At 33.2% G+C, this 19,157-nt stretch overlaps 1 protein-coding gene across 1 annotated transcript in view; it reads right to left on the reverse strand.

Annotated features, from left to right (window-relative positions):
• The window catches only part of LOC107712955 (spectrin beta chain, non-erythrocytic 1-like), a 98,283-nt gene that overhangs the window by 34,664 nt on the left and 44,462 nt on the right, over positions 1 to 19,157 (reverse strand). The window contains exon 3 of the mRNA XM_016518355.1: positions 1,609 to 1,706. Coding sequence (XP_016373841.1) covers positions 1,609 to 1,706 — 98 coding nt within the window. The remainder of the gene's footprint in view (positions 1 to 1,608; positions 1,707 to 19,157) is intronic.

The following is a 19,157-nucleotide window of genomic DNA, read 5'->3' on the forward strand; positions in this document are numbered from 1 at the left end:
TATATATACATTTTAGTTAAATATTTTTGTAAAATGCTATATTTTTTAATAAAATTATATAGATAGATAGACAGATAGATAAGATAAATATAGATATATAGATGTATATAATTTTTTAATAAAGCTGTCTAATTATAATATATATAATATAAAATGATAAGAGAAATTTAAAAAAATTATATACAGAAAGTCCATCTGAGATTTTTCTTGTAAATGAGCATTTTTATCAGGCTCCTATGAAAATAACTTTGTAGATTTTTGAAAATAAGGTATTCAATAACTGATTAATAACCCTTTCTTTGCCATTAAAGTGAAATTACTGAACCTAAACATAGGAGCCTGATAAAAATGCTCATTTAAAAGAAAAAATCTTAGAATATACAATTCAGTTTTTTATATGAGACAAATGGCTATCATGAAATTGTATTATATCGTATTTTAACATAAGCCATCCATAACCTAAAAAATTAATTGTCTATACTATAGAGTGCTGCTAACATGCTTTATTTTATTCGTTATCAAGCATATGTTTGCGATGAATCAGTGTTTTGTTTGGATGCTTGAACTTGCTGTATCTGTGAAGACAAGTCCTGACAAAAACAACCATTCAAGCACATGGACAGCAGCCCTGCTGGAGTCAGATTTAATATCTGTGAGATGAATTATGGCCACAGATATAGTTTGATTAAGCAGATAAAGGGGGGAAGTACTGACACTCTACTCTTGAAGGGAATGTATGAGCGTGTTTCTTCATTAACCGGTTGCTACAGTAAGTGAAACGGAGCACAAACACAGATCACGGTCAGTGCTGGTATTGATGCATTCTAGGTAAAGCTTTCTTCCTCTCGACTTGTGTAAACCAATCTAGACGGGCCGCTTGATAGGGTTTGAAATTCAAGCTACACTTCGAGCGCTCGCCAAAAACAGCGATGAGTTTCATTGCCCTCCACCACGACCGCACCGTGTCAGTGCAAGAGCTTAGTTTCAGGAAAAGTCGAGCGATAGATCACTAAAACGTCTCATTTTAGGATGTGACTCGTGGCCTTGGTGAATAAGGCAGGAAATGTCAAAGGAAGGCGTTTCCTTTGTTGGCACACTGACGAGTTATCTTATCGTGAACCTTGAGAGATAGTGAAAGCATGTGTGAACATAAACGCTGCGGTTACACATGGCTCTTTCACACCCACTTATTCACTCAATCCTGATGTTTCATATTTCCTATAGAGTTGTTTGTTGAGGCTGCTGTTAACGATCTAGTAAACATTACTTAACCTTCACAATGCATTCAAAATCTGTATGCTATTTGTTTTATAAAACAGTCATAGTCATAACTTAATATTTTTCATCTAAAACCATATCGTATGTGATCAGCAACTTCTCATTAATGAATTTGAAAAAATTCAATGTTTTCCATGTTATTATTACTGTATTTACCCCTTTTGGTAGAACTTTATTTTGCAGTCCTCTTCCGCATGTACATACTATGTACTTGTTATAGTAATTACAATAACTGTTTAATAACTAGGTACTAACCCTGAACTACCCCTAAACCTAACCCATGTAGTTACCTTTTCCAGTACGTTCTTAGATAAGTACAAGTGCACGTACTGTAACCATGTAGAGATCCGTGATCCGGCACGACACGCGAGACAGGTGTGAGTTCACCCATTTGGTGAAGGTCTTCTTCTGCACGGCCTCTCGCTCGTCTGCAGGAGCACAATAAAGAGGTTTAGCAGCTGGAACTCAGAATTACAATACTTTCTCCCATGGTTCATAGGGGTTGTTAAGCACGGAGTACGTAATTGTGGGAAAATCACTCTTTTAACACACGACCTGGAGTGAACCGTAGCAACAGCAATACTATAAAACACAACAACGATCAAAGGTTGATTAATAATTTCATAAATACTGTTTTTAATATGTTTATAATCATTTATTTTAATAAATTTTAATGCTAAATTATTTACTATAAAATATAATTTAAATAATGATTTAAATAAAACTATTTTAATACTTTTATAATAATAATAATAATGCACTTATCTAAAAATTATTTTAATTAATTTTGATTCAAAACTATTTCATATAAAAATATAATTTAAATAAATACTATTAGAATACCTTTATAATAATACTACACTTAGCTAAAATGTATTTCAATTAATTTTAAAACAAAATTATTTAACATAAAAATTACATTTAAATAATGATTTAAATAAAATACTATTTTAATACTTTTAGAATAATAATAATAATAATAAATACAATTATCTAAAATGTATTTTAATTAATTTAGTCCAAAATTATGTAATATTAAATATAATGAAAAACAACATTTCTAAATACTTCTATAATAGTAATTAATAATAATAATATGAATACTACACTTATCTAAAATGTATTTTTATTAATTTTAATACAAAATTATTTAATAATTTAAATCATAATTTAAATAAAAAAAATATTGTGATTTTACTATGAGTTTTATATACGTGCTATATTTAGAATGGTATGAACTAGATCTTCTAGAAAGAAAGGAGGCCGTTCCCCCCAAAAACATTCCCAAATACTAATGACTTTTTTTCTATGAAGAATCAAAATGACTTAAAAATAGTCCGTGTGAAGCCACACATTCAACCGTGTCGCAACCCGAAACCCAGTTGTTCACCCTGCCAAATGCAGCTCTTTATTTATAATCCTCCCAATTTTCCTGTTATTGCATTCCTTGTCTTCACAAAAGACGTAAGCATCTGATTCAATTGTTGTGGCGAGACGAGAGCGTTTTTTCCTGGTTGACCCCTGTGCGTTAAAGACGACAGGATGAGACCGGATCGCTGGACAAGAGTGACAGAACATGAGGGAGGAAGGACAAGAATGAGGCGAGAGAGAATGGAGGGAGAGGTCGTGTGTGTGACAGCCGGACCCCAAATACAACAAACAGAGGAAGACGAACATCTGCTGATGAAGCAGGACAGAGGCCATACGTATATCCACAGCAAAATAAAATAAAATAAAATAAAATAAAATAAAATAAAATAAAATAAAATTCTGTATAATGAAATTGATTTTAAAAAGATGATTAAATAAACTGAAATTAATAAATTGTTTAGGAAATAAAATAAAATAAATAAAATTCTGTATAATGAAATTGGTTTAAAAAAGATGATTAAATAAATTAAAATTAATAAATTGTTTAGGACCATTAAGAGTTTTTCACTGTGACATTATTTTCATGATAATTAAGCACTTTTCACCCCCAGCTGATCATTACTGTGATGCCATTTTACTTTCAAGCTTTTATTTTTGAATAATTATGATTTCAATTCACAATATTGTAATCCTTACCAGGATGAATGTGCTTTCGTGTCATGAAAATAATAAAAACAATGCAAAACATGTTAGGTCCTAAAATAAAATAATAAAATAAAATAAAAATACATTTGAATAAATTAACCAATATTTTAGGACCATTAAAAATATTTGAATTGTGAAATTATCTTCATGATAATTAAGAACTTTCTCACTCCCAGCCGCTCATTCCTGTAATATCATTTTAATGAGTTTTTTTATTTTAATAATTCTCAACATTGTAATTTTTACTGAATGAATGTGAATGTGCTTAATTACTATGAAAATAAAGCAAAATAATGAAAACAACGCAAAACATGTTATGTCCTATTTTTTTTTTTCAAATAAAATCAAATAAATACATTTTGTACAATGAAAATGAATTCTTATTAAATAAAAATATATACTTTTTTTAGGACCATTAAGAATTTTTGCACCGTAAATATTATTTTTGATGATAATTAAGCAAATTTTCTCTCCCAGATACACATTACTAAAATGTAATTTTACTTTAGAGCTTTTATTTTTGAATAATTTTCAAAGGCGACAGGCAATACTATAATTTTTACCGTGGTGAAATGTGCTTAAATTTAAAATAATGAAAACAACGTAAAACATGTTAAGTCCTAAAATATGCCTAATTTTCTTCATGCAAAACAGTTCTTGTTTATATGTTTTAATTATTTCTCATTTCTTTCTTCTGATTTGAGGGTGAAATATGACCAGACCATGTTCTTGCTGGATTGTGTGATTTCTGCTCATGTATGTGTGTATGTCTGCATTATAGACAATGAGAAACACACTTGAACAGCATGTGCAGAACTGATGATTGATTTTTCCAGGCGACAGAACAGCTATGAAAGCAAATCTTACATCGAACCATCGTCTCTCACGTCAAGCTTCATACACACTCCTATACATACACAGAAAAGGGCTGACCATGTTTCTCATCATCATGTCTCTCTAAACTCTTACTGGATGACAACTAGTGATTTATTTGCATCTGTAAAAACATCTGAGACGAAGATACTCGAATGCAATATAACTGAGAGATTCATTAAACCTTGTGAACTGTTAAAGATCAAACTTCACTTTTCCTCTGGGTTCAGATACACATGCAAATCACATTTATAAACTCAGTCCAAACCACAATATTTCAGAATGAATGTTTTTCCTGGATGGGGAAAAACTACATATTTCAACACAGATATCTTCTGTTCCTTCCTCTGCTTGAACATCTGATTTGAATATACTTTGCATAATGGAAATGCATTTTAATTAAATTAAATTACACTAATCATTTTTGCATCGTGATATAAAAAAAAATTATAATAAAATAAAATGTATAATAAAAATGACGAAATACACTGAATGATAAATAAATGTTTTAATTAATTTTAGGACCATAAAGATGTGTTGCATTGTGAATAAAATAAAATAAAATAAAATAAAAATGATTTCATTATTTTTAGGACAATTAAGAATTTTTGCATTGCAATATAAAATCAAATCAAAATATTTTTATAATCAAAATGCATTTTAATTAAATTATTTAAAAAAAAATTGCATTATATTTGTGATAATTAAGCACATTTTTGTGCTAATTCTCAATAGCAATTCCTCTACTTGGACGTCTGATTTGAAGATCTGAGCTTAATTCATTCAGCTAAATGTCAAAGTGTCTAGGAGAAAAAATGGAGACATTATAAAGACCTGCACTTTCTCTTTCAGACGACCTGGTCACGACCAAGCTCTCTCCTCCGTTTGGTCTGACGTGCCGCTGAACTATGGCTGCATTGTGAGCGATAGCATCGCAACCAATGCCACCGAACGCTACATATTAGCCAGGCTTGCGGATACTCCCAGAGGACTGTGGGTAGGGCAAACAATGGCAGCAGTGTTCCTCCCCTCGGCCGCGGGGAAGGCTGCAGGAATGCAGCAGCATCTGGACTTAGTGTTGGGTAAACACTGAGCAGAGCGGCTAAATCAAATCAATGGACGTGTTATAAATTCATCAAACACAGCTCATCTAACAGATCCAGCCTGTGTATGCCCTCCTAAAGACCAGGTAGCTTGAATATAAATGGCTATATAATACTGTGCTGCACATACATTTTTTTTTTTTAAATAATGAGTAAATTAAAATTAATACATTTTAGGACCATTAAGATTTTTGGATTGTGAAATTATTTTCATGATAATTAAGAACGTTTTCACTCCCAGGTGCTTATTACTGTACACCATTTTACTTTTTAGCATTTATTTTTAAACAATTCTTAATGGCAATTCTCAATATTTAAATTTTTACTGAGGTTAATTCTTATAAAAATAATGTAAAATAATGAAAGCAATGCAAACATGTCAGGAAATAAAATAAAATATTTTTTTCAATATTGTCAATGATTCTCAATATTGCAATTTATACTCTAAGTGTTGAATATAAATGGCTATATAATACTAAAATTAATATAATAAAAATATTTTGTATAATATAAACACATTTTAATTAAATAAATTAGAGTGATTCATTTTTTTTAGGATGAATGTGCTTAATTGTTATGAAAATAATGTAAAATAATGAAACAATGCAAAACAAAAAATAAAATATACATTATTTTAATAAACTAAGATAAAACCATTTTGCATAAAGAAAATGACTAATTTTAATGAAATAAAATTAATACATTTTATGACCATTAATTATTTTTTAAATATATTTAAAATAATTTTTTTTCAATATTGTTTTTTTTTTTTGTTGCATTTTGACATTATTTTCATGATAATTAAGCAAATTTTCACTCCTATTACTGTGACGTCATTTTTTTTAAATTTCTCAATAGCAATTCTCAACATTGTCATTTTTACTATTTGCATGTTATAAATTCATCAATCCGCCGCTCAGCTAGCATCTCGAGAGTGTTTATGTAAAAACCTGGTAGCTTGTATATAAATGACAGATTAATACTCTGCTGCTAATAACACCCAGACGCAGATTGTGTACAAGTGTCCTTAGTTTAAAAAAATGAACCGTAAAATGTGATTTAATTTATTTTGAGGGCAATGAAAGCTAACAGTGAGAGTGAATGTGCATGCGGTTGAGCAGCACAGCGTGTTCAGATAAATCAATACTGGAGTCCGGTCAGGAGGTCACATTAGTCACTAGCATTGTGACGGTATGCGCGTATAATGTTCATACCAGTATATTTCCATAATGGGAACATTGGAAACTGTGTAGGCTGAATTCTCCTTTGCATTAACCTGCTAGACGTATAAGCACCACCATCATGCTCAAGTTATCAAGGGTTGCTACTGAATAGAAAATGAGTCACTGAGATGTTCTTGACTATCTTTAGTAGTTTGCAATCTGATGATGATGATGTCCTGCTGACAAACTTAGACTTTTTACACTTTCTGAACCGCAAAACTCAACTAGAGTGATTGTAAGGTCAACAAGTCCACCGATAAATCTGTATATTTTGCTCAGATTGATTAGAATAGTATCAGCAGGGTTCGACTATAAGGATACTTTGGATACAAAAGTATGTCAAAATACCCGTCGTGGCGAGTATCCTCTAAAACAGTTATGTCTTTAAGTGAACTCAAACAGTTGAGAAAGAAATCGGATGTGTATCATTATATTGGATCCATGCATCGTCTCTTAAACTGACAGCGCCTAATTTACCAACGGCTGACGGTGTCCTTAATGTTAATGTAAAAAAAAAAATAATAATAATTCACTCACTGCTCTTGACTAGAGCTAACTTTAATCAATAACTTTAATCAATATTTAATTTATTCAGTGAAGAATATGCAATGTTATTATACCTTTGATTATAAATTTCTGTACCTGAACACCTACAAACCTAAAAACCTTAAGCACTGTTTAATTAGTATCTTTGTGCTATTGCTTGTAATTTGTTCATTTGTTCTTATTTACTGACTGTTCACTTGTCTTTAATAATGATTGAACTTTATATTTGTTATTCTAGTAGAATTGAGAATTGTAAAATTTAACTGATATTAAAATTTTTGAAATCATATAAACCTATTCAATAGAATGCAAGACAACATGGGTCAAAAACAATTATAACAACAACTACTTTATTTTTTGTAAATAATTTTTTCAAGTAAAAATCTGTAAAAAATAAATAAATAAAAAAAATCCTTAGTGTTGATCCCTGAATAGAAATGCTTGATTTGTCCAATCGTGGGTTGTGAGAGTTCAGGGATTGTTGATTTACTGGGGTTTCCTGTATCCTCAAAATCTTTGTTTGCTGACCTCAAAACAAACCGCACCCTGTCCTGCAACATGCAGATAGTATTGTCTGTATTTGCAGGATAGAAAATCTCAACAACCTTTTAAGAACCAAAAGCAAATCTCACATAATCACAAATTTAATGCATGAATTTGAGGAATTGATGTGCAACACCGTTCAAAAGATATTTTTTGAAAGAAGTATTTTCTGCTTGCCAAGGTTGCATTTATTTGATCAGAAATGCTGTAAAAATGTGAAATAGTATTGCAATTTAAAATAGCTGTTTTCTATGTGAATATCTATTAAAATGTAATTTATTCCTGTGATCAAAGCTGGATTTTCAGCATCATTACTCCAGTCTTCAGTGTCACATGATCTTCAGAAATCATTCTAATATGCTGATTTGCTGCTCAAGAAACATTTATGTTAACATTTTATGTCCTAGCTGAATAAAAGTATCAGTTTGAAACTTTTGAACGGTAGTATATATCCATTTTTGAATTGAATTTCAGGAAAAGCGTCCATCTATATTCCTACACAGGTTCATCCAACCCTGAAGCACACAGAAGTCATTATTATAATATATGATTTGGACTCAGTACAGCACTGTCTGAACGTGAATGCTAATGAAATGGAAAAACACCAGAGCACAGCATTCTTAACATCACCTCTATTACCAAATCTCCTGAAAATGATGCTGGCTCTGGGATTCAGCGCTGCACAACATTTCAATACGGAAACACGAGAAGGTCAAATGTGGGGTCAGAGATAAGTGAGATCAGCTTTTCATATGAAACAGTTTCTACTCTGCATCTGATTTTCTGGAGCAGATGATAAAAGACATCCTGGTAGGAATGAGAAACGCGGCCTTGGAAGGAGCAAGAAAGGCAGTCCATGGGTAGTCTTTCCTGTCTGATTTATCTGCTTCCTGTGGCGTAAGCGTCAGCAGAAAGGAATTCCTAAGACTTCCTGTGTGCTGCGGAGTGGACAGGTCTCTGAGGTCACAGGATCGCTTTGAGATCTGGCCTCAGCATGCGGCTCGAAAATAAACTTAGAATTTCAACACTTCTTCTTAAAACCCTCAACACTGAGTCTGAGCATTTGAACCGAGGGCAAAAATAATAAAGACGTTGAAAGTTTCAAACATTTTAGAGCCTGTTTATGCACGCACTGATGAAAAACACATGCGGCGTAAAACAGGGAACTCATAAAGACAACATTGATGAAAGAAAAATGTAAACATTATTTTTAATATAATCTGTTAATAGAAAGAAAATTAAATTATAAAAATAAATCGACTATATATATATATATAGAAAGTTATCATAATATATTATTTTATATATATATACATACATATAATTTACATTTTATTTTCAACTCAACTCTAAATTACTAACTTTAAATTATTTATGATATTAATAAATATAGACATATAAAAACTATATGTATGAAAGAAAAATGTAAATGACATTGTTTTTAAAAGCTGCTAATAGAAAGAAAATTAAATTATAAAAGATAAATCAACTATATATATAGAAAGTTATCATAAACCCTCAACACTGAGTCTGAGCATTTGAACCGAGGGCAAAAATAATAAAGACGTTGAAAGTTTCAAACATTTTAGAGCCTGTTTATGCACGCACTGATGAAAAACACATGCGGCGTAAAACAGGGAACTCATAAAGACAACATTGTGATGTATTTTTGGCCGAACAGAATATTGAGTGGGAAATATTGCAGGGCGGGGCTGGATTTTATCTTTTGGGTTTTAATTGGAACATAGGTGAAGAAACTTGTTTCAGAGAAGGAATATATAATTAATTTTATTTTTTAATTATATATTTTAAATGTTATTATTTTAACTTTATTTTAAAAATATAAAAATAAATAAACTATATATTATATTACTAACATTATATATTAATAAATATAGACATATAAAAACTATATGTATGAAAGAAAAATGTAAATGACATTGTTTTTAAAAGCTGCTAATAGAAAGAAAATTAAATTATAAAAGATAAATCAACTATATATATAGAAAGTTATCATAATATATTATTTGATGTATTTTTTTAAAATTTGTAAAAAAAAAAACATGCATATATATTTTGTAAATTTATTTACATATATATACATACATTATATATATGATATATACATGATAAATAATATAGGTCAAATAAAATAATATATATTTTTCCCTTATTATAAATATATAAAGTTGATTAGAGATGTAATTTATTTAAGCATATATTATATTAATATGATAATAAAATTATGTAAATAATATATACACAGACACTTTTGGATTCTAGTTGCCTCAAAAGTCAACTTGATAAGCCAGTACATCAGTACATTCACAGAGATGAGCACACGGCCCATAATTTCATACATTTCTGGCTTTTAAACAAGCAGAGCAGGAGGGAAGAGGATGCATGTTTATCATGCCTAATTTTAAGTGATGACATTCCCGTTGTGGCAACCAGGAAAACTCACAGTTCCTCCAGTGTAGCAGAGAGACAATGATCAATGCCACGCTTCACCAGGAACATCGTGTCTCACGAGGGAACAGATTCCAGATTTACCATCCGTGATACTGCTGTGCCACTCAGTATGAGCTGATGGTCAGAAATCAACCACTTACACGTTTACATTTGGGTTAGGATGCCTATAAAGCTCATTAGGTTTTGGAACAAAATGTGGAATAAGATGGTATTTGTCAAGCGATCACAAGTGAGAGCATCTGACACAAACTCAAACTGCCCTGTTGTTTCAGGTTGACTGGTTTAAACCCCACCCTTAGTTTCAAAGTGACATGACAAACAGATATGAGGATGTGCACTAGTGCATCACTGCAGATGTCCAGAGACTCATACGCCAGCAGAAGAACAAAACACTCTGAATTCATCTGCATTTGTGCTTATAACAGAGTGCTTTTCTAAACGACAGCTCGAAATGGAGTTTCACATCTATATAGTTTTCAAATAAAGTTTTGTTTTTCATTGTTTTCTGGCTGTATAGGGGTCTTGAGTTGCTATATGATTCTTTGGAGATTGAGAAAAAAAGCATCAGTGCATGACTTTAATTTACAGCTGATGTCACTGATGCCACTTAATATTTATTCATCATGTGCAAGACACTTTTTACCACCCAGTCAATGCCCAAGTCCAATTCAACTTTTTTTACTCAGAAATATATCACATTACTTAAAAAAAAATATGCAAACTGTTTCATGTTTCATGTTTACATAAAATCATCAGTTATTGAAATAAAGCTGAAATAAAACATTACCTGAAAAACGTATTACTACTGTTATAACTACTGTTAAAAAACTGAAATTAACTGAAATAAAATAAAATATAAATATAAATTAAAAACTTGAAACTAGGAAAATGAAACTAGGAAAAAATACAATTAAATATAATTTTTTATAAATTTGAACAAAATTGAAATAAAATAAAACAATATGTATTTTACCCGAAAAACACACTTAAAAAACTATTAAAAATCATTTTCATTAAGTGAAATAAAGCTGAAATAATATAAAATATAACAATTACCAGAAAAACTTTAAAAACTAAAACTAGGACTAATACTATTACTAATTGTTTTCATTAATTTAAAATAAAGCTGAAATAAAATACAAATATTATCTGAAAAACTCAAACTTAAAAACTCAAACTAGGTCTAATACTATTAATAACCATTTTCATTAATTGAAATGAAGCTGAAATAAAATAACATATAAATATTACATACACAGAAAACATGAATAATTAAAAAATATATATATACACATAATAAAAACAACAAAATCACACAACAAAATGACTAAACCTTAACCTAAAATTAAAATAAAAACTGAAAAGATAAAAATATATATTTTTTTCAAAATATGAATAAATGCTATAATAGTATAGAAATAACACTAAAATACAGGTTATCTAATGAAATGTTTTTGTGGAACTCTATGTTATGTTTTAGGGTGTTACACGATGACTTTTAAGTGAATGTTCACTAGAGACGCCGTGATTCTGGGTGGTTTAACGCCCAGCTGAGTTGCCATCTCAACACTTCCTTCATTGCTTCAGAGCTCTTGAATCTACTTCCTCTCACGCCGAGGGTGGTGACGGTTACAGCCCTACTGAGAGCTTGACATCAGGGTCGAAGCCTCCAGTCACTCCACGACAGGCCACTGAGTGAATCAAGAGCCGGCGACTCGCATCCTCACACGGACCCGATGCTCCCGGGCCATTCAGAACCCGACGTCTCACTCAGTCTCGCTTTCGCCGGCCGTATCTCTGCCAACAGCCCAACAGAAGGTCATTGAGAAGACCAGACTGACAGACAGGCGGCTTGGCAGGAAGGCACACGCAGGACAAAAGATCCGCTTCAGCACGCAAGCCTATGAGCAAAACAGCTTACCGCCGAGCGAAAAAAGGTCCAAGATCAGCTGGACGTACCCTTACCGTCAGTGGAATAGACGCTGCCAGGATCATGCATTTAGACTATTGAAGCTCGTCCACAATAGTGCAAGCACAAGTCCAAGAATCTTTCATTTATATTGGCAAATCTCTGGTGTCTAGAGGGTTTGAAGAATGCTCTTGTGAAGTGAGCACTGCATCATAAAACTTGCCCGAATATTTGCAACTTCTGACTTAATATCAAACCATCACATCTGAGGAACAAGATGCTACATGTCAGTATGAAAGTAAATGCAATCTACACACTGCAAAAAAATGCAGTATTTTTGTCTCGTTTTCTGTTACAAATATCTAAACATTCTTAAGTCAAGACACATTTACTTAAGATGCAAAAAGACTTAAGATATTAAGTCTTGTTTTCTGACAGATCTATAAAAATGAAGTGAGTTTATGCTTAAAACAAGATCAAATATCTGCCAGTGGGGTCAGAAAAATCAACTTAATTCAGAGGGAAAGCAAGATTTTTTTTCTGACCCCATTGGCAGATATTTTTCTTGTTTTAAGCATAAAGTCACTTCATTTTTAGACTTAAAATCATTCATATTTCTTCTAAAGTAATTGGAAAACAAAACCAAAAAAATCAGAAGTCAGAAAAATGTTCTTGTTTTACCTTTGAATTTAGATTTTTCTGACTCCACTGGCAGATATTTGTTCTTGTTTTAAGCATAAATAAGACTTAATATTTAGTCATTTTGCATCTCAAGTAAATATATCTTGATTTAAGGATGCTTACATATTTACTGAGTTAGAAAAGCACTTTTTGCAGTGTAAACGTGTAATTTTTGAAGTAGAAAGACTGAAATAATGAGTCTTCGAAAAATCACATTTACAGTGTGCATGAGTTTAAAGCATTTAAAACGCACAGGGTGGTGACAGCAATACGGTTTATCTCAAACCTACCACATTAAGTTATTTACAAGCCTGAGATGAAGCTGAATCACTCAAATCTGTCATATCACAGGTAAAAGTTCAAGTTTTCATCGCTAAACTACTTAAAGGAAGGGCAGGGCGAATCTAAGTTAAAGATTAGCCAAACGCAAACTCATTTTTTTGGGATGAAAGCGTCTGTTAAATCCATAAATGTAATGTAAACAGACTCTTTAGTTACAAAAGCTGAATTTTCAGCTGCACTTCTGCAAGTGCATTTCTGTTGAAGCCCATCTCTCAGCATTAATGACCTCAAACTGGACTGTGATTCATCAACGACTGGTTATTAACTGATATCAGAGTCGCTCATTAAATATTTGTTTCATACTTATCATACTTGTGCAATCTCATCGTGCACATGTGACTCTTCAAATGCATGCTTGGGTTATGAGAAATAATATGTAAAAGCATGAACTGACACTCAAACACGACACCAAAGCTCTGGGGAAACATCTGCACTACAGTGACGGCAAACGAGAGCAATGGCGTAAATGTGTGAAATGCTGAGTGTGCGAAGGGCCAAATGCCTAGTGCACATCTATTGATCGACCAAATCAGATGTAAAATGCAATTTCTGGGCTGCAAAACCAGTTTGGTGAACGCAATGTAAGCACAAAGTGTTGCACTGTCCATAACAGTCATGCATGGAACAATGCAACTGCTTTGTCCAACTATTTAAGCAATAATAACAACAAAGCCTTACAAGCACCTTATTTTAAAAAACAAACTCTAACAGCTGCACTCATTAGCAATCGCATTTTAAATGCATATGAAGCGGCAGCATTTAGAAACATGCCACTATCACTCACATAGTCAGCAGAACAAAACAACCACTCCCACCTTCCCGGGGTTTCCATTGTTGTCCATGACGGCCCATTCAGCTGATGCGAGCTGCCCCCTTATTGACTACCGGGTGATTTTGAGGAAGGGAAGCCGAGCGTAAACGTAGAACGTTTGCATGAGAAGCATGTAAAAAAAACGTTTTGTTTTTTTTTGACTTTTTGGAGGGAATGTCTAAAATCCATTCCACTAATCCAGTCTGAACCTCCCAATTCCACCAGACACCCCCGTTTTTGAGAGGATTATGGAGGAGAGTAAACCACAGCCACTCTGTAGCTGCTTTAATCTACACTCTTAAAAAATAATGGTTCCAAATAGGCTTTTCGTAGTCATTCCATTGAAGAACCATTTTTGGTTCCTCAAAGAACCTTTCAGTGAACCGATCTTAGAAGAACCATTTTTTAAAAATTAAAAAAACAACAACACTATTTTCTACTATAAAGAACATTTTGTGGAATGCTAAGATTCCGTAGATGTTAAAGGTTCCAAAATAAGGGTTCCAAAACATCTGGTTTTAAAACATCTTAAAAATCTAAAGACTTTTTATGGAATGAAAGATTCCATGAACGTTAAAGATTCCAAAGGGATGTTTGGTTTCCCAAAGAACCCTGTAGGGAACCATTTTTTCTTAGTGTGAAGAACATTTTAAAAATCTAAAGAATCTTTTTCCACTATAAAGAACATTTTGTGGAATGGGAAGATCCATGGGTGTTAAAGCTTGCAAAATAAGTGTTCCAAAGGGAGATTTTTGTAGAAGAACCATTTTTGGTTCCCCAAAGAACCCTTTAAATTCCATGGATGTTAAAAGTTCTTCATGGAACCATTGACGACAATAAAGCCTTTATTTTTAAGCGTGTATATAACACAAATCGCAGCTGCTGCCCTGTAGGAAACCCATGAATCTCCATCCTAACGGTGCTGTAAACAATGCATCCACACCTCCGGACGCATCTTACCTTGCAGTTGCTTGAAACGCCCCTCGAGCTGGTTGTAGTTGAAGGGCATTTGTGTGGGGAAGCTTGGCTCCTGGTAGAAGCCCTCAGGGCCCCCAGACTCCCACTCCAAATCCATGATCCCTGACCGAGAGGGAAACTATTTCCAGATTCCTCGCAACCTCCCAGGAAACCGCGGAATGGGAAGGAACAACAGCGGGAAAGAAACTTGCGATGGGAGTTATCCAAAAAGTCAAAGGTTTTCGTCCCAGTCTGATGTTCTCAAGCGGTCTGTTTTAGAGGAGACATGCATGCTGCTGTCTCTCTGATTGTTCGTCTTCCCACTCTGTCCATTCAAAAGCAGCGTCTCCCCCCAACCTCAAGCATTCAAACGCCCCTCCTCCTGTAATACAAGGGAGGGGAGACCTTCTAGTTTGAGTTCTGCTCTGAATCTGCAGGAGTCAATGGAAGGATTTCTGCGAGACACCTTTAACGGAGCACAAGAGGAGGGCAGAAGGGTTGTAATTTCATCAGCGGCCCAGCCAGTGTGTTTGCCGATGATGTCACCACCTCATTACAATGAAAGAAGAGGAGGAGACGGGCCAAACCAAGTCTCCGGAGAAGATCGGGGGTGGAGGTTGAGCAGGAAGTCGGCCCATTTCCATGCATTGTTTTTTAGGTCATGCAATAGAAGCAAAGTTGCATAAGAAACGCGGAATGGCCTTCTTGGAATGTCGGACTAAATGCATCCTGCCTAAAATCTCGTTTGCAACCCCTCCAGCTTATTTGTGCACCCCTCCTCCTCCTGTTTTTTCTCCCCTGCCGTCCATCTGTTTGCAAGGTGAGGAGACGTTCTGCCATGAATGCAGACTTTGAACTACTTCTCAGAGTTTGGCTATTGAATTGCACTCTGCTGCAAAACAAATATCTGCTAATTCCCATTCAGGAATCTCACACGGCTGTGTCAGGAGTAGTAAACATGCAGGAGATCCAACTCAAACTTTCAAACCCCCTTCTGCTTTTCTTTCCGCATCTTAAACATGATAAAAAGCAGGATTATGCAAAGCCCCCCAAAGGTGAATTAAGAGTCACACTGGATATTTACAGGAGTGTTTTATGAGAGTATAGCGCTGATATGCGCTTTAATTATTTCAGTTTTAGTTATTTGTTATGCGCTTCTGTCATTTTTTAATCATTTTAAAATATTTTTAGCTTTAATTTATTTTTATTTTTAATAATTTTAGTACTACAATCTTATTTTATTTCAGGCAACATTTATAATTTTCATTTATTTTATTATTATTATAATTTTTTTTTTTTTACGTTTTAAGTTTTTCATCTTATATTTATATTTTATTTTATTTCAGCTTTATTTCAATTACCAAAAACTATTTTTGGTTATACTTTACAATAAGGTTCATCAGTTAACTACTTTAGTTAACATGAACTAAGAATGAACAATACTTCTACAGCATTTATAGCACTTAGTTCATGTTCATTTCAACATTTACTAATGCATTATTAAAATCAAACGTTGTGCTTGTTAACATTAGTTAATGCATTGTGAATTAACATGAACTAACAATAAACAACTGTATTTTCATTAACTCACATTAAGAAAGATTAATAAATACTGTAATAAATGTATTGTTCATGTTAGTTAATGCATGAACTAACATTAACTAATGGAACCTTATTGTAAAGTGTTACCTTATTTTTTAATAGTCTTAGTCTTGGTTAACAATAACATCAGTAAACAAAAATTTTTACTATAATATACAGACGTACTGGAAAAATACTGTTACTGCTCACCACCCAGAAACCACCCACTACACCCACCCTAGCAACCACCCAAAACACCTTAGCAACCACTCAGAACCTAGCGTCCTGTTTTCTTTCTTTTAAGAGCGAGACACACAAGTCAGCATCCTCAAGGAACCATGAGATGAGCTATAATGTGACCAAACGTGTCCCATGATCCTGTATTTCCAAAATAAACAGATGTTTAATTATTCCTCAGTACGTCTAGCGTGGGATTGAGGCCTGAGGGTGGTTTGGGTGATCTGGGCCCACAGTGAGAGGGATATTTGTGCAGAAACACAGTCAGTGGTGTCATTGTGAAGTCACAAGGCGTCCACGTGTGCTCCGCCGCCCCTGGAGCCATCAGCGCTCTTAATTCACCTCCGTCTGCACTTCTGTTCTCTGTCACAAGTGAATCTGAGCTCAAATCATCCCTCGCGCTGTGATAAACGGCCCACAGATTTGGGTTCTCCTCCCCTCACTGCTGCAGAGAGACGAGAGAGGAGACGCTTCCTGGAAGACGTTTAGTCCCTCACTGCAGAGGAGCGTTTAGCCTCTGTAAGACTCAAACGTACAGTCACAGCTGAAGGAATAATCTGAAGATAAACGGATGAACATATCAGCAAATTATTGGAAATTAGAGCCATGAAGGAGTAACTATAAATACTCAACAAAATAAAGGGACATTTAAATATATTAATATAAATTTAAGATATTATATATGATACTTTTCTAAAAATAATACTTCTTTAAAAAATATGAAAGATAACAGTATATGTAACACTAGATTTCTGAAGAAAATGTGATGCTTGCTTGCAAAATTCCCACTGATAAATATGTTTTACTGATAAAAGCTTTTGTAAAACTGATATTTTTAACATTTTCTAAAGAAAATGTGATGTCGAAATAAAGGGATGTTTTTTTAATAAATGTGTCAAATGTAATAATAATAAAATTATTAAAAATATGTGTTATAGAAAAAAGCATATATATGTATATTAATTGTGATGTTGAAAAAAGGGGATAATTCATAATTTTTTATAAATGTACAAAATGTAATAATAATACATTTATAAAAATATTTAAAAAATATTTTTTAAAGATAAGAGCATGTGTGTGTGTGTGTGTGTGTGTGTGTGTGTGTAGAGAGAGTTTATAATATTATATTATTTTGAGATTATATTATTACATAAATATATGATGAAATAATGTTAAATAGGTTTTAAAACTTCATAAAACTGTAATTTTTTACATTTTCTGAAGAAAATGAAATAAAGGGGGTAATGAAATAAAGAGGAAAAAATAATTTATAACTGTATAAAATATAATTATAAAATGATAAAAAAAAAAATTTTTTTATATATTATTTTATTTAAAGATAAAATCATATGTAAAACTAGATTTTTACCGTTTATGAAGTCTAAATGTGATGCTTGCCTGCAAAAGATGTCACCATGATGCTAGAGTGGAGGTCGTGGCTTACTGGTTCAAGACAAAATCTCTAGATTTGGCTAAAATATCTATGGATTTATGTATAAAATGATCAAATCACGAAACCTTACCAAACAGCATTAAACAGAGCTTCTGAAATGATCTAGTCTAGTAAGTCTAGTCTTGTTAATCCACATCAAACCTATTAGAGGACTACCATTACGCCGGATCCCAGGCCTTAATCAATACCAGTATTTCTACATGAATACATGCACTACGTGCAAACCGACCATGAAGGGTGAGCAGCACAAATGCAGTTCCCGCAAATGCATTTCAGATGTGTTGTTTTTCACTCATAGCGGTATAAATGTATGTAAGTGTGTGTTTCTGTTGGCGCTGAGACAATCGCTCCTTTGGCAAGTCAATGAAGGCACAATTTTCTGCGAAATTTCACATGATGCTTCGCTGTGATCTTAAAAACATATACTTGTGCAATGTGTAACACAACACAACTGCTCTCGCTTGACACCGAACTCGAATGTGCTGATTTCAGCAGAGCCAATCCATTTAACAGCCGATAATGTCTGGATACAGAGTGTTTCTAAGTATGACAATGATCTAATGCGTTCATAAAGCTTTAAGTGGGGTGATTTCACAGACATCTGGCCGACAAACTCAGCAAAGGAGGGAAAGAGGAAGGACGGGGGTCTGTGGGTGTTTCTTTTGTATTTTGAGATGAACAGCCATACAAACACACAACCCAGGACATTCCATAACTCAGATTTCATCCTACAATTACATTTGATGAACCGCTCTCTGCTGCTCTGGGAAATAAGGATATTTCCCTCAGTATATGAGCTATCAGGCTGGTGGCAAAAAGCAATGTGATCTCCAAAAAAAATTAAAAATAAATCGCAATAAGAAAAGCAAAATACTGTCTGAACTCAGAAGTCGCAGTATGAACTCAAACTTTACTCATCAAATGATCTCCACGTTTAAGGAATTTTAGCAGAAACATCTGAAACCTAAATAAAAAACAAGTGAGAAGACAATCATAATTAATGCGTAAGGACGCGCGGGATATTACAGTGTGGCTGAAGTGAGTTTTGCTCGACGGAGCAGCAGTCACTCGA

This window comes from Sinocyclocheilus rhinocerous, unplaced genomic scaffold (assembly GCF_001515625.1).
Source record: "Sinocyclocheilus rhinocerous isolate Xijiao unplaced genomic scaffold, SAMN03320098_v1.1 scaffold147, whole genome shotgun sequence".
Classification (NCBI taxonomy): Eukaryota; Metazoa; Chordata; class Actinopteri; order Cypriniformes; family Cyprinidae; genus Sinocyclocheilus; species Sinocyclocheilus rhinocerous.